Here is a 19,709-nt window from a genome sequence, read left to right as displayed (position 1 = left end):
AGAAGGTAGGTGAGCTCTGCAGCAAGCTGGCACAACACCCAGAACTTTTGTTAAGTTTTTATTTTTATTTCACCTCATACAGAAACACAGTTACATAACCCACCTTAGCAAAAGTTTCACTTTGGGGTCCAGCATCATGGCCAAACTTGAACTTGGGAGAGATGTAAAAACCACCACCTAGCTCTGGAAGGGGATCGGAGCCTGGTAGTGGAGGACCCGCTTCTCCAGCTGCTGCTTCCGGGGTGGGGTGCTGTCCATGGAGCAGAATGTTGTCGAGCCTGCCATGATGTTCTACGTAAGAACTTATAAGCCTATTTCCCTAAAACAGCAGTCTCTTGGTTGAATATTCATACTTTTACTTTTCCTGGTAACCTTCCTCAGAATAGGTATTATTTTTAACATGCCCAACCTTTCCCATTGCCTCCAAGTTAAAAAAATATTTGTATTATAATAGTTCACAGTATGTCACGGTAAAATAGTTCTGATCATTTTCTACTATAAAAGAGGCAGACTCTTAAAAAAAAGCAAAACGTACTTTTACAATCCATTCATACCATCAGCATCATCCATACAAAGCAGCCAGAGAACCATAAATAGATTTGTCAACCTCAGGAAGTAGTAGTCACATGTTAACGAGGTACTTGGAACCTCCAGGGAAGCGCTCAGAAGAGGCAGCCAGCTGGCCTGTGAGGGTTGCTGTCTTTCCAGTGAGAACTGGCCAAGCATGCCCCGTCCTTTTGTTACTGAGCCTTCTCCTGGAAGAGGCCAGAGCCTGGGTCATAGGCCCAGGTGGAGAGTGGGCTGCGACCCCACCTGCCCCTCCCCACTCTTGAGGATGTCCGTCCGGCAGAGGATGTACCTGGAAATGATTTTGTGAAAAGTGTAGCGGAAGTCTCGGTTCCGGTAGGCGTAGACGATGGGGTTGACAGCCGAGTTGGCATGCGACAGGAGGATGGCTATGTTTATCGCCCACTTGGGCTTCACCTTGGCCCAGGTTGGCTGGAAGAGTGAGGCACAGTTGATGGTGTGGACTGGCAGCCAGCACAGGGCGAAGATGCCAACAATCAAGGCCAGGGACTTGGCCGCGTGGATCTCCCGCTGGAGGACGGTCCTCGAGTGATCCATGAGCTCTGTGCGCTGTAGCTGCCTGCAGGCCACCAGGAAGATCTTGACGTAGATGACCAGCATGATGAGCAGTGGGGGCAGGACGCAGCCGAAGAAGTTGAAGTACACCATGTAGCTCATGGGCACCACGTTTTCGAAGAGACACCTGATGAGGCAGCAGCTCACGTTCGTGGCTGCATCCCCCGGCTCCGTGCAGTTGGTGGCAATTTTTCTGTCGTTCCACCCCAAGAACGGTGTCAGGCCAATGCCAAAGGCCAGGACCCAGAGGGCAGCAATGACTCCTCTCGCTCGGGCCCCAGTGACCAGACTCTTATACCTGTTCAAAAGGACATGGTCTGTTACAGCAAACTCAGAGCACCCCACCATCCCTGCTTTCTGTGCCAGGACTTGACTCCAGCAGCCTCAGGTCCACATTCATAGGGCACTAGGGGCTTTTGTCTGCAATGCTGACGACAGTCAAATGTATAAGCAGCTTTGCTTCAACAAGATTTTCATTCTTACTAACTCACCTCTGATGATAAATCATGGTCAAGGAGAGCAAGTAGCAAATTCTTTTAAAAAAAGAAAATATTTGTTTGGCTGCGCCAGCTCTTGGTTGCAGCAGTCAGGATCTTTCAGTTGCAGTATGCAGGATACCAAGGGAACATTTCATGCAAAGATGGACTCAATAAAGGACAGAAATGGTATGGACCTAACAGAAGCAGAAGATATTAAGAAGAGGTGGCAAGAAAACACAGAAGAACTGTACATAAAAGATCTTCATCACCCAGATAATCATGATGGTGTGATCACTCACACTTACCTAGAGCCAGACTTCCGGGAATGCGAAGTCAAGTGGGCCTTTGGAAGCATCACTATGAACAAAGCTAGTGGAGGTGATGGAATTCCAGTTGAGCTATTTCAAATCCTGAAAGATGAGGCTGTGAAAGTGCTGCACTCAATATGCCAGCAAATTTGGAAAACAGCAGTGGCCACAGGACTGGAAAAGGGCAGTTTTCATTCCAATCCCAAAGAAAGGCAATGCCAAAGAATGCTCAAGCTACTACACAATTGCACTCATCTCACATGCTAGTAAAGTAATGCTCAAAATTCTCCAAGCCAGGCTTCAGCAATACATGAACCGTGAACTTCCAGGTGTTCAAGCTGGTTTTAGAAAAAGAGGAACCAGAGATCAAATTGCCAACATCTGCTGGATCATCGAAAAAACAAGAGAGTTTCAGAAAAACGTTTATTTCTGCTTTACTGACTATGCCAAAGCCTTTGACTGTGTGAATCACAATAAACTGGAAAATTCTGAAGGAGATGGGAATACCAGACCACCTGACCTGCCTCTTGAGAAACCTGTATGCAGATCAGGAAGCAACAGTTAGAACTGGACATGGAACAACAGACTGGTTCCAAATAGGAAAAGGAGTACGTCAAGCCTGTATATTGTCACCCTGCTTATTTAACTTATATGCAGAGTACATCATGAGAAATGCTGGGTTGGATGAAGCACAAGCTGGAATCGAGATTGCCGGGAGAAATATCAATAACCTCAGGTATGCAGATGACACCACCCTTATGGCAGAAAGTGAAGAGGAACTAAAAAGCCTCTTGATGAAAGAGGAGAGTGAAAAAGTTGGCTTAAAGGTCAACATTCAGAAAACAAAGATCACGGCATCTGGTCCCATCACTTCATGGCAAACAGATGGGGAAACAGTGGCTGACTTTATTTTGGGGGCTCCAAAATCACTGCAGATGGTGATTGCAGCCATGAAATTAAAAGATGCTTACTCCTTGGAAGGAAAGTTATGACCAACCTAGACAGCATAATCAAAAGCAGAGACATTACTTTGTCAGCAAAGGTCCGTCTAGTCAAGGCTATGGTTTTTCCAGTAGTCATGTATGGATGTGAGAGTTGGACCATAAAAAAGGCTGAGCACCTAAGAATTGATGGTTTTGAACTGTGATGTTGGAGAAGACTCTTGAGAGTCCCTTGGACTGCAAGGAGATCCAACCAGTCAATCCTAAAGGAAATCAACCCTGAATATTCATTGGAAGGCCTGATGCTGAAGCTAAAGCTCCAATACTTTGGCCACCTGATGTGAAGAGCTGACTCACTGGAAAAGACCCTGATGCTGGGAAAGACTGAAAACAGGAAGAGAAGGGGATAACAGGGGATGAGATGGCTGGATGGCATCACTGACTCAATGGACATGAGTTTGAGCAAGCTTAGGGAGATAGTATGGAGAAGGCAATGGCAACCCACTCCAATACTCTTGCCTGGAAAATCCCATGGATGGAGGAGCCTGGTAGGCTGCAGTCCATGGGGTCGCTAAGAGTTGGACAGGACTGAGCGACTTCACTTTCACTTTTCACTTTCATGCATTGGAGAAGGAAATGGCAACCCACTCCAGTGTTCTTGCCTGGAGAATCCCAGGGACGGGGGAGCCTGGTGGGCTGCTGTCTGTGGGGTCGCACAGAGTCGGACATGGCTGAAGCGGCTTAGCAGCAGCAGCAGGGAGATAGTGAAGGACAGGGGAGCCTGTGTTGCTGCAGTCCATGGGGTCACAGAGTCGGACACGACTGAGCAACTCAACAAGAAGCAGAGAGAAAAGAATGTGCAAGGCTTCCAGACAGGAAGGGATTTCACTCTCCCAGAGAAGCAGGAGGGAATATGAATGAACCTCAAGCAAGGCGGGGCGTCCCCAGGCTACAGGGAGGGGCAAAGTGTGACACTCAGCTGCCCCAGAGCAGTGGGGAGCCAGGGGATGGAGGGCTGGGCCCCAAGGCATGCTGTGCTGGTATAGAGATCCCTGCAGAGATGGAGTTTAGCGGAGCAAAAAGGCAAGCAGGGCAGTTAGGAAACTTTCAGTGGTTGACTTGAGAGAAGACACTGGCGTGGAGCAGGGTGACAGCAAGGACTGAACACACAGATACCCCCACCGGAGCAGCCTCTGAATCTCACGGCCAGACACCCTGTCCTGGAGACACGTCCCTGCAGACCGCCCCCCACCAGCTGCACAGAGCACATCAGAAACACGGCCTCCCCCACCTGAGCGCGGCACCACCTGCAGGCCCGCGCGTCCCTCTCAGCCGGTGCCCAAGGTCATCACCGCCACTTCCGGCTCACAGAGGTGGACACTGGCCTGCAGCTTCGAAGCCACAGTGAGAATACAAAGCCACTCATCCAATCTGATTCCACTTATGTTCAAGGCAGGTATTGTCCTGCTCAGGACCCTGTGGTTCTTCCCCCGATCCCAGCTCCTGCCCACACCCCACCTACCTGCTCACCCAGCCACGGGCCCAGTGTAGGTGCAGCCAAGCCCAGCTCAGCCGCCCTCTGCTCTTGCCAAAGCTGCTGCTGGTGCCAGGGGTTCCCCGCCCCCGACTCCACGGGCAGCCACGTGGGAACTGGCAGAGGCCTCTGATGCTCTCTCAGTAGGCAGTCCTTAAAAGGTGGCAGAAAGACTTTTCTGCTAGTGACACAACTAGACCCCCGGGTGGGTGGGTGGGGGAGTTCAAGACAGAGTCACAACTGGCACCACAGTTGCAGCCCCACGATGGCAGGACAGTCAGTGTCCAGGCGGTGCTGCCTGGACCCAGGCGCAGGTGGGAGACGGCCAGGGATTCTGGAGAGCAGGCAGGGGTTGATGCACTGGGCAGAAGGCTGCGGGGACGACCCCCAGCAGCCCTGGCATCTCATGGGGGCTCCGCTCCCCTCCTCCCATGTCCCCTCCCATCTCCCACGTCCCCTCCCATCTCCCACTTCCGGCTAGGCCCCTGTCCTCTCTGGAATGCCTGGCTTCCACCCTGCCCACCCCTCACTCCTCCCTGTGCACCTCTGGTCTCAGGACATCCTCATGTGTCCCCAAACCATTCCTGAAAGGCAGGCAACATGTCCTTTCCTACATCTGCCTTGAGTGCAGGGCAAGTAAGTGGAAGGTGATGGATAGAGGACACTTAGGTGCCTTCCCTATTCCGAACAAGCAGGACTGGGTCCAGCCACACAGAAGGATGTCCTGGGGGTGTCCAGTTCTGGGAAGTGGCTGAACCCTTGCTGTGCTGGACACCCTCCCCACCCCCCTGCCCCTACCACCACAGACGAGCCGGATCAAGACAGTCACATGGCCGGAGTCAACAGAAAGGAACAAGCAGTGTGGACACTGGGTTAGTCATGAAAGAGGGCTCGCCGGGCACGGCTGAACCAGCACTGGCCTATTTCTGGGGCAGAGCTCTTCCTCCCCTGCAGCCAGCTCAGACCAGCCACTGTCTCAGGATTCCCAGCGCTCAGGGAGCTCTGAGTTCAGCGGATCCCCAAGGGCAGCTGTCCCTGGCAGTGACACTGAGTCCAGACAGGGGGAGTCTGAGCTCTGCTCTCAGAAAAATGGGGCCCTTGGTGGCAGCGGAACCCGCCCGGCTGCTGCCTGGCCTTTGATCCCAGACATCATGTGCACGAAGCACTTTCTGCAGGCAGGTCACTAAGTAAACACACACGGAGTTCTGTCCTGCTTCTTAAAATTGCTGATTGTTCGCTCAGCGTCTTTTTTCTTTACGTTCAGTCTCACTCACAAGTTTCATTCCTCTGTAACAGAAATACTTCTGCTCTGAAGCAATGTATAATCCTTAGAAAATTTCTCATCTTCTAAAACCACACACAAATAACAACAGGACTTGCATGACAAGGGGCGAGGACAGACCTCTCAAAACCTACCAAGCGCTGTAACTAGAGCACTAACAAAGTAACTCTCACCACCCAGCGGGTAGGTCTCTCGGGGTAGAGCTGCCACGGTGAATATTAACAATGTACCAGGAAGTCTAATGGAAATCCTGGCAAAACTGCGATGAGAGCAAGGCTGACGGGTGCCAAGACCACGTAGCTGGACGAGGAGGTACGAGTGAGTGGGACCGTGACTGCACTGGGTGCCAGCGGGGTGGGGGTGGGGGTGCAGGGTAGCCAGCAGGCAGAGAGGCCCCAACCTCTCTGCTTTGCCTGGGTCCTGCTTTACTCTCCTTGGCCCCTCTGGGCCGCACAGCAGTCACACTGAGGGGTCTTTCCTCTCCTGCTGAAACCAGTGATGTTAACACCACCAAGACAACACCTGCATTGCCCCAGTACCTTTCTGTTCACCCAGCACACGTGCTCCCATTCACACGACAGGAACCCCCGCCTGGGGAAGGACAGCTGTCACATTAATTATCAAACACATTGGTCACCATGCACTTGACCGGTTAGACACCAAGAGGCATGTGGATCCTGGTGACAGTAACCGTGATGTGAAGTGGTCATTGGAGTGTCCATCAGGCTTTTCCACTATAACTGCCCCTCCGTTTATGATGAGTTGTATCTTGTGGTATATGTACTTTAAGATTTTGTAAATATATCTGGACTTCCCTGGTGGCTCAGATGGTAAACAATCCACCTGCAATGCAGGAGACCCGGGTTTAATCCCTGGGTTGGGAAGATCCCCTGGAGAAGAGAATGGCAAACCATTCCAGTATTCTTGCCTGGGGAATCTTATGGACAGAGAAGCCTGGCGAGCTGAGTCCACGAGGTGAGTATCTTGGCCCTCCTTTAAGTTCCATCAGTAAGTTTTATCACCTATTGACTATTCTTGCCTGAACCGGTTACTACGCTGACAGCTGCCCAATGATGACCTGCTTATTAACTCCATCATCCTGCTCATTAATGAGACAGTGAGAGTTCTTCCAAGTGGTTATCTAACAAAACAAAACAAAGTTCTCCTCGCTCTGCTCATCTCAAGGGCCAGAAGAGACGATGCTCCAGCATCCATGAGCACACCAGCCAGGTCTTGGCTCCTAGACATCATTCTCCACTGAAAGGAAACAGGGCTCCTTGGAGAAACGGCTGATTCCGATGCTAGAACACGCAACGGAGCCTGAGAAACCTTTCTGTGCCAGAACATAAGACGTGCTCAAAAACTCAATGGGGACGCTCAGGCGGAAGTCAGCTTGAATGGGCTCCCATCCTCCAAACCTGGGCAGCAATGGACGGTAACACAATACGTGCAAATAACATTCCCTAAGTCCACTGTGTGTAAAAAAGTAATATAAGGAACAGCAAAGAAAAGGCAACCTCTTCCCTATAGAAGAAAGCCAACTGATACAGTAAAACAACTGAGAAAAAATAAAATTACCACCTGACAGGGTGATAACTGACCCGAGAAGAATCATTGCTGGGGAAAGCAGACCTTCACTGTGGTGAACCCCAGCGGCCACAGCTGTAACTAAGCGAGCTTTAACGTGACAGCAGTGGGCAGATGGACCCCGAGTGCCTTCCTTTGTGACAGGGAAATGGACACAACATCAAGTAGGCCGTGTTCCCACCAGAAACTCTAATCTAATCATAAGAAAACAACCAAACCAAAAACAATGTATTGAAAGAGAAGGAAAAAAGGCTGAGGAACTTTCCTGAAGAAAGAAAATCAGGACTTCCCTGGTGGTCCAGTGGCTAAGATTCTGGGCTCCCACTGCAGGGGGCCTGTGTGTGATCCCTGGCAGGGGGACTAGATCCCACATGCCACAACTAAGAGATCCCATGTGCCACAACTAAGCCCAGTACAGGCAAATAAATAAATGTTTCCAAACAAATAAACAAAGCCAAAAGAACATATTAGATGCGCACGTGACCTTTTACTGGAAACCTGGATTATTTTTTTTTTAAACTGTGAAGAACGTGATCAGGGCAATTGGGACATCTGACCATAGACTGTGTCAATCCTAAAGCTCCTGAGTGTAACTGTGCGTGTGGGTGGGTGTAAGACAGAGGAAGCAAAGGTAGGAAAAATGTAAGCAATTAGGGATTTGTATTCGTTTTGCAATTTAGAAGTTGTGAAAAAAACACACTAGTTCAGAATGACTCATTCTTTCTGAAACCACAGACCAGATGAGTCAGATGGATACAAATGTGTGTGTATACACATACACACAGATATAGGTACAGAGACATACACACATCCATTAATAGCAGGGACTTTTTAAAAATTTCAGAATGGGTGCAGTATATGTGTGCTTGTGTATGTATGCACACACACACACACAGACATTCATCGTGTAATTTTTTAAAAGTCCCTGCTATTAAAAAACTACATTTCTAATGATTTTATAAAATGCCAAACTTAAGAGTTAAGTCTCCCCTTGGAAACACAACCTTGTTTTTCTCCTTCCTTTCCTTGTGGGTCGCCCCAGGACTCCCGCTCTACCCTGCTTTTTCCTGAAGACACCTTCCATGGGCTCATCATGTCTCGGCCACAGGCTGGTCCACACCTATCAGGGCAGGTCCCCCAGCACACACGTGTGCACATGCAAGCACACAGGCTAGTCACTGGGCCGCCTCCTGGGGAGGCTGAGGGAGCAGCACGAGCTCTGCATTAACAGACGAATCATCTAGAAAATGCCCCACGTGTACAAAAGCTGTGAGGGTGCCTCGCAGAGAGAGTGCCATGAGAATCAGGAAGAGCCCGCAGGTACAGAATGCGCCAGGCAGGGGAATGGCAGGTGCAAAGGCCTGACCTCAGCCAGGGAACTGAGGCAGTTCCTGAGAAGCAGAGCAGACACATAAAGGGGGAGGCGGGGTGGGGGGGGCGGTGGAAGGCTGGAGGAGAGACCAGAACTGGTGGGAGGCCGGCCTCAGCCCCAGAAGCCGCAGGGAGCATCAGGTCAAAGCATGGGTACAGAGCTGGTGTCAGGAACAGGGCGGAAGCAGAGGAGCCACCAAAGAGACCTGGCTGGGGGTGGGGGCAGGTGCAGCCTGCAGCACCTGTCTGTGATGCCTTTCAATAGAGATTTGTTGTTGTTCAGTCGCTCAGTCATGTCCAACTCTTTGCAACCTCAACTGCACCATGCCAGGCTTTCCTGTTCTTCAGTATCTCCTAGAGTTTGCTCATGTCCACTGAGTCAGTGATGCCATCCAACCATCTCATCCTCTGTCACCCCCTTCTCCTCCTGCCCTCAGCCTTGCCCAGCATCAGGGTCTTTTCCAATGAGGCGGCTTTTTGTATCAGTTGGCCAAGGTATTGGAGCTTCAGTATCAGTCCTTCCAATGAATATTCAGGGTTTATTTCCTTTAGGATTGACTGCTTTGATCTCCATGCTGTCCAAGGGACTCTCAAGAGTCTTCTCCAACACCAAAATTTAATATTTACAGTCTCCATATTAAAAAAAAAAACATAGAGAGTGAGTCCATGGCCATCTGGCCCTGACCAGCCATGTCTCTGGCCCTGTTCACTGACTGCCACCCCAGGGCCCACCTCTGGCCTCAGGGTCCTCTCCTGTCCAGATGTCCAATTGGCCTGGCAACCCCTCTGCTCTGGACTCTGCTGACCTCCTGGCTGCCTTTGGCATCAGCCTTCTTCCAGGTGGAGAAGTCCAGACGCTGCCCGCCTCGAGGATCCCTAGACTCTGTCTCCATCTCCGTGGCCTCTGCGCCAGCCACACTCCTTCCTTCTCACCCAATGACAGTGGGCTGCCCTCCAGTCCATGCCCCTGCAGTCCGCCAGAGTGGCTGTTCAGTAATGCAAACCCAACCTCAATAAACTCCTGATTAAAAGCCCCTCCCGGCCTTCCAGGTCCCACCTAATTGTCACCTCTCAGAAAACCATGTTTAAGGGCAGCAGAAAGGAAGTAAACTCAAAACCCTCCTAAAAGTATAAGTGGAAGGAGATGCCCAGCAAGCCAGAGAATCTGGTGAGTTTCCAGAAGCCAGAGGGCAGATGGGATTGTCGGGAGGGGCACGGAGCCTTGAATCAGAAACAGGGTGGCTGGCACAAGAGGCTCCAACCTCGCGGACAGCAGGCTCCAGACAGGATTTAGAGAAGGAGCGGAGGTCAAGGCAAAGGCTTGCTGGCCAGCCTGGGGCAGCCTCACCCCACTCCCTCTGTGCTGGGCGCATATCCCTTGACACTTCACCCTCCCTTCCAGCTGAAGCTCCAGACCCAGCGACAGAGGATAGGGTTGGGGGGGGAGGGGAGAGTTTTGATTATATATATAGTCCATGCCACAGCAAGAATTTCAATCATGTGAATCCAAAACTGGCCTTTCAAAGTCAAGTCCAGAAACTTAACCTTAAATCAAAAGAAAAAATATGAATGCTAAAATTAAAAAGAAGAAGAACTGGGGTGGGGGAAGTCAAGGAACTCGTCCAGGGGAGAATGAAGAGGTAAGCGTTGGAATCTTATGTGTAAGAGGACATCTAAGAGACAAAATCAGTCAAGGAGGGCAAGTCTCCACCTATCAAGAATCCCAGAAGGACAAACAGGGAATGGACATAAGAAAATAATCTAGAAAACTTCTCTTGTAAGATTTCAGAGCTGACAGAAAACCTCAGTCTTCAGACTGGAAAGATATCATCCTCAGAGGAAAGAGAAGAGTTGAAAAGTGAGTATTTAGAGCCAACCTCATGGGCTTCCCTGGTGGCTCAGATTGTGAAGAATCCACCTGCAATGCGGGAGACCCACATTGGATCCCTGGGTCGGGAAGATCCCCTGGAGAAGGAAATGGCAACCCACTCCAGTAGCAAGCCTGGAGAATTCCATGGACAAAGGAACTAACACTTTGACTTCATGCAATTTCAGGACACCAAGCAAAGCAAAGGATCCCAAAGGCTTCCAAGGAAACATGAGTTACAAAGAAGAACCACACCCACACCCACGTCAGATTTCTTGAGCAACCCTGGGTGTCAAAGCAACACCTTCTAGCCTGTGACCACATCCAGTCCAACTGCCAACCACATATGAAAAGAAACCATGTTTTTGGGACGGAAGAACCCAGGTCCTAAAAATGACCCCTACGGGCGGCACACAGACACACACGTGGGATCCCAGAAAGAGGAAAGCAGATATGGCGGCGGCAAGAAATGGCAGAACCCCTGCGACACCCACATGGCACCAGCACCCTCCACCATGAGGACGTGCGGGAGCCAGGCTGTCTTTTAATTTCCAAATGGGAAGCTCATGGTCCAAACACGGGGCAGACTAAAATCTGACATCATTCTGAGCAGTGGGAGGCACCCACAAACAGAACCTGAGTGACCCACCTTTAGAACCGTCTCAAACAGCAACCCACTCCAGTATTCTTGCCTAGGAAACCCCACGGACAGAGGGGCCTGGCGGGCTACAGTCCATGGGGTTGTAGAGTCAGACGCGACTTAGTGACTGAGCACGCACCTGGAGAAGATGGGTTAGTGACAGGTGTGCATTTCTGCTCCAGTCGAATGCTCTGCTCAGGATGAGTGAGAAACACATGAGCAGAACATATTATACACGCCAGATACCTGTTGCCACCTTTCGGAACTTCTCCACAAAGTGCAGGGAACTTTACCACAGGTGTGGAATAAAACGCAGAAGATATTAACATTGACAGTGTAAAAACAATAGTATAGTATAAACGTATTCGATACGTAATTTCTGTAGAAAAAAATCTAAGAAGCAGTGGAGCTGTCTGACAGGCAAAGTGGGAAACCAAAGGTCAGACTGGGTGACTGACTTCCCACAATTTACCCTCTTACACAGTTTCGATCTCTTTACTACATCAGGGATCACCTTTTGAAAATGAAACCTCTATCAAGCAGGCGAAACCACATACCTGCTCAAAGGGAGGTAGAGATGGGGCGCCAGCAGGGGCAGAGAGACGGGGGAGGAACACTTTTCCTTCTTTTTCTCGACAGCGAACACATACTGCCTACAAGTGATGGTGTTAGAAACAGAGGCTGAAATATGATCCACAGGAAAAAATCAAAATGTAACAGAAATTGAAGGAAACGTGGCAGGGAAGAGGGCTTGGGTTGCATGGGAGAGAGTCAACAGGTTCTGTTAAAGGAGGCAGCACAAACCCAGTGGTCACCGCAGAGGGGGCACCCAGGTGGGAGGGCCGCCCAGGCAGAGTGGCTGGTGTGGGCTTGCCTTTTGAGCCCTCTGTGCTTCTGAACGCTGACTTCTTCACACTGGTTGATTTCTAACACAAAACAAACAGAACCAAGTCCTTCATGGACTTATGGTGCCTCGAGGACAAAATCCAAGCTTGTAGGCAAGCTCGGGGCTCCCCTGGACCTGCTGAGCTGGGACCCCTACCCCGAAGCCCGGCAGCCCCGCTGCTCTGGCACAGGCCCCACCACAGCTCAAAACACTCCAGCCTCCCATCTGTCCCCCGCAGGAAACTCCAGCCTCTGCCCTCCAGAAATAGCTCTGCTCCCCTTGTCAGCCTGGTGAGTTGGAAGGCCACACTCAGTCTGTTCCCAACTTTTTCAAAAAGGGACATTTGCTTCTTGCCGCTCAGTTCCTGCTGCCCAGGGCAGTGTCTCCAGCCTGCCAGCCTCTGAGGTCAAGAGCACAACCTCTTAATGGGTTTCCGGGGTGGGGAGGAGGGGCGGGGTGACAGGGAGAAGCACGGGGAAGCCCAGTTCCTGAGGGTAATGAACCAGAAGCATCAGGAAAGACTGGGCCTTGCTTCCTGCCTCTGAGGAAGGGGAAGGTGATCGAGATGTCCCCGTGGGTCCCAGCAGCTGAGTCACCTTCTGTGACGGGTCGAAGGCCAGCCAAGGCACAGCCAGCTCCCCCTCCCTCAGCCACAGGGTCCTCTCTGTCTTGGCAATCTCGTCCACTCCTAGAAGGGACCGCTCTGTGAGGGGAGTCCTCTGACAGCCCACCCGCACCCACTCCCTCCGGGGACACAGGCTCACCCCATCTGTGGAGGAGGGGCTGACAGGATGGCGCCCAGAAGGCTGCTGTAAGGATTCACCCAGAGGAGGCACACAGGGGACCCAGCACTTGGAAAGGGTTAAAAGAGCAGCTGCCTCTCACAACCATGTTCCTGTTCGATGTCTGGACCACACCTGTCCCCCCGTGTCTGTCCGTGTCCCTCTGCCGTGACCATGGCCAGCAGGTGAGCTGGTATGAGGGTGACCCAGGGCACTGCAGACAGCTGTAGTCACAGCTCACGAGAATGCAGTTAACCTCACCCCTTTACACACGCTCGTTCTCTACATCATCAAAGGTGACCTGCGCTTTCGAGTCCAGTGCAAATGCTGCTGAAACCCTGCAGCCAAGCACACTGTCCCTCCTCTGCTGAGGGGCTGCCTGCCGGTCACCATGGTTCAGGGCAGCCTAAGTTGGGGGCAGCCCCCCTCTCCTCCCCACCCCGGATTCTCGGGGCTCCTCTTGCCTTGCAGCCCCAGGGGCTCCTACACGACTGTCCAACTGCTCGCACGCTACCTGCAGCGAGAGGACAGGACCCCGGCACCCTCCGGATTGGAGATGGCTGGAGGGGAGCGGGAGGAGGTGGGATGGGGGTCCCCCAGGAGCCAGTAAAGAGCTGCTGAGGGATATGGGCAACGAGGCACAGGAGGGACCCTCAGATTCGACTGAGAAGGGGCAGGCCCAGGAAGGGTGACTCGACAGGAATGACTTGGTGGCGCCATGGTGACGTGGGACACGGAGGCCGAGAGCCTGGTGGCGGGTTGTGGTGGAGAAGCTTCTTGGGGAGGAAATGTGGAGCGGCCAGCACGTGGGTTGGGGGAGCAGTGAGGGACTTGGGGTCTCGCACTTTCGCGTAGTGACACGGGTTTCCTGGGGCCACGTAACAAAGCACCACAAACTTACATGGTGGCCAAGAACATTCACTCCCTATGGTTCTGGAGGCCAGAGTCTGGAATCATGGTGTGGGCAGGGCTGCACTCAGAGCTCAGAGGCTTTGGGGAGGTCGGGTTCTGGAGGCCCAGCATCACTCCAGTCTCTGCCTCCATCCCCACACGCCCCTGCTTCTCCCTGCTTGTCTATTTCATGGGGATGGGACTGTACTCAGGAGCCAGGTCATCCTGGATAAGCTCCTCCCTGAAGTCCTACATGAGCTGATGTTCACGCTTTCCCATCTAAGGCTCTGGGGATTAGGATGCGGACATCCTTCTGGGAGCCCCCATTGAACCCACCGCAGTGGGAATGATCTGGGAAAAAAAGACGGCCCTGTTGTGGAAGAAGGAAGGACCCAAGGCTGGGGTCCTTGGAAAGGTGGGGCTGGGGGCACCCAGAACTGAAACCTTCTTTCCCAGCCGTATTTCAAAACATCATAGGGACTTCCATGGTGGTCCAGGGGCTAAGACTCCATGCTCCCAATGAAGGGGGCCCAGATTCAATCTGTGGTCAGGGAACTAGATCCCACATGCCCCAAATGAGAGTTTGCAACTAAGGATCCCATGTGCTGCAACTAAGATCTGGCACAAATAAATAAAATAGACAAAAATAAATACTAAAGATAAAAAAAAACACAACATTACAGTTGAATTTTACTATATGGGAACTGTAGCTCAATAAAGAAGGCTGAACACCAAAGAACTGACGCTTTTGAACTGTGGTGCTGGAGAAGACTCTTCAGAGTCCCTTGGGCAGCAAGGAGCTCAAACCAGTCAATCCTTAAGGAAATCAGTCCTGAATATTTATTGGAAGAACTGAGGCGGAAGCTCTAATACTGTGGCCACCTGATGCAAAGAGCCGACCGACTCTTTGGTAAAGACCTTGATGCTGGGAAAGACTGAAGGCAGGAAGAGAAGGGGCGACAGAGGATGAGATAGATGGATGGCATCACCGACTCAATGGACATGAGTTTGAACAAACTCTGGGAGACAGTGAAGGACAGGGAAGCCTGGTGTGTTGCAGTCCATGGGGTCACAAAGAGTCGGACATGATTGAGTGACTAAACAAGAACAACAAAGCTCAATTTTAAAAAAGGAAAAAAATGTAAACAAGACAAAAAGCCACTCAGAATGCCCTGCCGAAAACTTACAGTTCAGTCACTTAAAAGGAGCTCCGAGGATGTCACCTTTCCACCAGAGACGTAGTCTTGCTAAGACTCCCCAACGCCTCCCTCCCAGATTGGACATGTGAGGCTCCCAGAAAAACAGATGCCGCCACATGGCAAAGTGGGCAGGAGGGTCCAGGGACAGACAGACAGACCCTTCCATCCTGCTGACCGACCCAGCCAACCCAGTGCTCCTGGCAACACCCTCCTTCAGCAGCAGAGCTTGGGGAAACAGTGTCCAGAAGCAGGGAGGCAGGCCTCCAGGCAGGCAGAGGGGACCACTCAGTCCTGCAATGGCCTGGGGTGTGGCTTGCGGGGAACCAGATCAGGGAGGAGGAAGTGCTCCAGCCAGAAATGGCCCCAGGGTGAAGTGAGAGCCAGCAGCTGCGGGCAGACACACCCACCCCGAACCCCCTCCCTGCTGTCCCCTGGGCACCACTGCGCCTGGACCCTGTGCCAGGGCAGGCATCAGGAACCACGCAGACTTGAGTTAGGACAGTCTCCTGTGTGTAGGCGCCCCTCACTCTGAGGCCGCCTCATCTTTGTGTCCAGCATCTTCTTGACTCCCCTTTCCTGCAACCCTCCCTGGTCAGTATCTGCCTTGACAACCGGGTGGCTATGGGACTGTGGGCTCTGTACTCTTGAGCTGTACCCACCATGGCCATGTGGGCCTCACTCAGAGCCTTGGGCCACCAGTGACCTGGCACTGAGGGTGAGTCCAAACACTGTTCTTGCCCAGGTAAGACACGGGCCTGAGCTCCTGGCCCTCACCTGGCTCCTGCCGCCTCTACAGGAGACACCTCCCTCGCCGGCTCACTTCCAACCTCACTCCCATGACCCGTGACCCTAGGGAGAGCCTCAGAGCTGCGTGGGAGCCGGGCTAGTGAACAAGGGAGAGCTCCCAGTCTCCCTGACTCCCCGAAGTTCTCAAACTTTGGTGGGTCCAGAAGTCCCCAGTGAATTCTGATACTGGAATCATGGGGTGATACACCCCACCCCATGGATTCTGAGTCAGGAGGGCCCGGTGGGGCCCTGTAATCTCCATTTTAGCTCAAGGGGCCAGGAAGTGCTGAAACAGGAGCCAGGAGGATCTCTCCAGCCTGTGAGAGTGGGCTTAGCGCCACGTGGGGAAGTAGGGCGTGGGAGGGAAGGGTGGGGGGAAGAGAGGCACCCCTTGCCTGGATGGGTCACACACACCTCACGCAGGCCAGCCAGGAGGGCAGGGGTGGGACAGGGTGGGACGGGCTGCTCTGCCCTCCCCACACCTGCCTCCCGCCCTCTACAGATACAAAGGGGAACTCAGGGACTGTGATTCACAGTTCTTTCCTCTTAACACACCCACACCCATTCTTTCAAGCCGCCCAGCAGAGACCAGGACAAGAACTGACAGATTCAAACTCCCATGGAACTTCCTGCTGCACAGGCGTGGGGGATGCTTTCTGAAGCTTGAGCAGAGGTCTCTCTGGACCTCCGTCAGGGCCAAGCCCAAAGGGCTTCCGGCAGTTGAGGCTGGTGCCTGTGGCTGCCTGCTGGGTGCATAAAGTCCAGAAGGGCACCAAGTAACCAACATGAGGACCAGGAGGTGGGAAAGGGACCTCTACGAAAAGAGTGTGCTGTGAGCCCCGGACCTCGGAAATTCCTGGGCTCTGTCACACCTGAGGAAGGGGTGTCCTGGTTGCAGGCCAAGGGGCAGCAAGTGGAAAGGCCCGGACAGACAGGAGGCTCACAGCCCACCAAGCAGGAGGTTCCTGCTCCCGCTGGGACCCAGATACAGGGCACAGGGACCAGGCTTGACACACGAGCCTGCTGGTAGAGTGTTTGTTATTCCTTGTCAATTCCCCTCAAATAGGTTTCCCTTATAACCGCCGACTCACTGCAGGCAGAATCCGCTTTCTGCCCCGGTGGAGAGCAGGACGCAGCAGGCAGGCACGCCTGGGAATGCGGGGGCCCAGCGCTGAACGGGTCCTGCTCCCTCACTTGCTCCAGAGCTGCCATTCTGAGCCTCCTCCCTCCCCGACAGGACGCAGGTACCCACCTCAGGAATTACTGCTGGGATTAAAGGATAGGAGTTTAAAGTACCTCATAGACTTGGCAGACAGCGATTAACTCCTTCCTGTCCCACCTACCCCATGACTCAGTTTCCCTGTCTCAGTTCTTAGTCCAAAGAGATCCCAAGCTCACCCAACTCAGAAACGCCAAACGGCATCCAGGCACCAGAGGCAGAGAAAGTGCTTTCAATTCAGCCCCGCGTAACACCCGGGCTCTCAAGCTCGCAGCTGCACAGGAGGCTGTACTCCCCTTGCCGCTGCGCTCCATCCCCGAATCCTGCATCTTCGGAGTGTGGGACCAAGAGCAACCCTCAAGTCCTCCGGTGTTTGCAAACGCTGGTGGCACCTTCCCAGCGGCTGGGACAAGGTTACACAAAGCACGAGGCTCTCAGGCTGTCGGTCTTAGCGAGCCGGGAAGCCTTCTAATTCTTTAAAGTATAAGGGGGTGATTAGAGTCCGCGCGCAGCACGCAGGGCTCCCCAAAGTTAACTGGCACCTCCCTCGGGTCGGTGCCGCCCGGTCTGGCCGTGAGCCCCGTCATTCTGCCCCGCGCGTCCCAGCGTCCACGGTTGTCCTGGAGCCTCCAGGGCCCCACCAAACCCAGGGAATGCGGGCGCCCACCTGTGCGCCGGGAGCCCTCCCGGAGCTGCCCCGCCAGGCTGCGCCCCCGGAGCCCAGGGCAGTCCCTTCTCGGGCTCCGGAAAGGAGACGCGCGCCCGAGGCGCCCAGAGGGTCTGGCGCGGCGCACGTGGGTCGGGAGGCTGCCGGCCGGAACTCGCGTGCCTCGCGCCCGCCGCCGGAAGGGTTTGGGTTCCCGGGGGCAGGAGCCTCACCTGAGCGGGACGCGCACGGCCAGGTATCTGTCGACGGCCACGGCCAGGAGGCTGAAGATGGAGCTCTGCGTGAGCACCAGCACAAAGCAGGCGAGGAAGAGGCAGCTGTGGAAGTCGGTGCAGAAGCCCAGGCTGATGGTGACGGCGAAGGGGATGGCGAACAGCCCCACGGCCACGTCGGCCGCGGCCAGCGACACCAAAAAGTAGTTGGTGGGCGTCTGCAGCGCGCTCGAGGTGCCCACCGCCGCGCACACCAACACGTTGCCGGTCACCGACAGCGCGGCCAGAGCCAGCTCCAGCGCCACGTACACCGCGTCCTGCGCCTCCAGCGGCATCGCCGCCCGGCCCGCCTCGGGCTCGCCCCACCTGGCTTCCCGGAGCGCCTGGCCCGCGCTCGCCCCTCCGCGTCTGAGCCCGGGGTCGAGCTCTGCCGGCCGGCGGGCGGGGCGAGGGCGGCGCGGGGCGGGGGCGGCGCAGCTCAGCGGCCGAGCCCGCCCGGGCCCGTCCCTCCGCCCCCTCCGCCCGCCGCGGGGTCCGGCAGAGCCGCGCTTCCCGCGCTCCCTGCGCCCTAGCCGGTGGGGCGGTCGGAGCGGTCTCACCGTCTGGCCACCGGGCGCTGGGGACTCGGGACCGGACTGGCCGCTCGCTCCTCCCCGCCTGTCCCTCGGGGGAGCTCCTTATCCCTCACCGCTGTCCGGGCAGCTGCCCTCGGCCTCCGAACGCTGGCCTGCCGACCACACCCCCCCCCAACCCCGCGTCTTCACGGCCTCTCCCTCCCAACACTCCCTCGGCTCCCTGGTCACCCCGGTTGAGCTCAGTCCCCAAGCTGAACCCCAGATTCTTGCCCTGCGCCCCCTGCCGCCTATCGGACTCCCGAGGAGAACCCGGCCCAAGCCCAGCAGGCCAAAGACCAAGTCTATCCTCAGCCCTGCCCAGGCCCTGCCCGCCCCCACTCCCCGGACTCAGTGACTGACCTCACCCCCGGCCCCAGTTCGCCTGCCCCGGGAGGACACCGTCTCTGCGGCCACATCCGTTCGCGGTGCTGCCCATCCCGCTTCCAGGGCTTCTCTGCACCCCAGTCCCGCTGGGGGTCGTCCCTCACTGCCGGCTCTCACCATCCTCCAGCCCCCATCACTGCCCCGGGTCCCCACTCCTCTCCGGGAAGCTCCTGGTCCGGAGTCTACAGCACCATTCATCCCACATCCCTTGCTGGCAGTCACCTGACAAGGTTGTTAAGATACTTGTGAAATAACGTCAAGCAGAAAATAAAAGATGGAGCTGCCTGATAAAAGGACAGAGGATTTCCTTTGGGGTGATGAAAATATTCTACGTGCGGGGATGGTTGCAAACTCTTTGAACAGAGGGAACAACTATGGCCGTGCCCTCTTTAAACTCATGACTGATGGCGCGGAAACCCTCTCTCAGCGCAGCCGGTGACCACAGCCCCGCAGTCCCCATCAGCACGACCGGTACCACCTGCTGAATTTCTCCAGAGGAACCGGGTCTGGGACGCACCCACAGAAGAGGGCCCGGCTGGGCGAGCTTGTGACCGGCGCTTTCTCTCTAGTTTCCATGTGGTGGTGTTACTTCTGTCAAGATAGCTTGGTTTTGTGCTAAAACACTGGAGGCCCCACAAGCTCCACACCGGCCCAAGTTCAGACGCGCTCCCTCCCCCGCCCACATCCGCCGCACTTAACTCAAACGCTGTTGGCATACCGACCAACGGCTGAAGCATAACCAGAACCGCAGAGAGGTCAGCGCTTCCTGCGGGGAGGAGCGGGGAGAGCTGGGGGGCCGGCTTTCTGGGCAGCACTGAGCAGTGGGGAGGCAGCCGGGTCGGGGCACCGTGCCTGGCTGGGGGTGGGGCGGGTGCTGGCTCACGGACAGTCACACGGGGTTGCGGGGAGGGCAGAGA

General features: G+C 54.4%; 1 protein-coding gene across 4 annotated transcripts; it reads right to left on the bottom strand.

The window, feature by feature from the left end:
• Nucleotides 1-45: 45 nt before the first annotated feature.
• ADORA2B (adenosine A2b receptor) lies at nt 46-18,987 on the bottom strand. Of its 4 annotated transcripts, XM_086358691.1 has the most exons (3): nt 17,795-18,204; nt 11,710-11,805; nt 46-1,441 (listed from the first exon to the last, which is right to left on the bottom strand). In XM_086358691.1, the coding sequence occupies exons 1-3, from the start codon at nt 18,127-18,129 to the stop codon at nt 778-780; spliced, it is 1,095 nt and encodes a 364-aa protein (XP_086214817.1). In that variant the 5' UTR covers nt 18,130-18,204; the 3' UTR covers nt 46-777. The 4 variants fall into 4 exon arrangements, with proteins under 4 accessions (XP_086214817.1, XP_086214819.1, XP_086214818.1 ...); XM_086358693.1 differs by lacking the exons at nt 11,710-11,805; nt 17,795-18,204 and adding an exon at nt 18,769-18,987; XM_086358692.1 differs by lacking the exon at nt 11,710-11,805.
• Between the last annotated feature and the right edge of the window lie 722 nt (nt 18,988-19,709).

The sequence above is a fragment of the Bos grunniens genome, chromosome 19 (assembly GCF_055505025.1).
Source record: "Bos grunniens cultivar Pamir isolate PY7600 chromosome 19, Bosgru_T2T1.0, whole genome shotgun sequence".
NCBI lineage: Eukaryota > Metazoa > Chordata > Mammalia > Artiodactyla > Bovidae > Bos > Bos grunniens.
The sequence above is the reverse complement of the archived record's forward strand: the minus strand, read 5'-3'. Positions and strand labels throughout refer to the sequence as shown.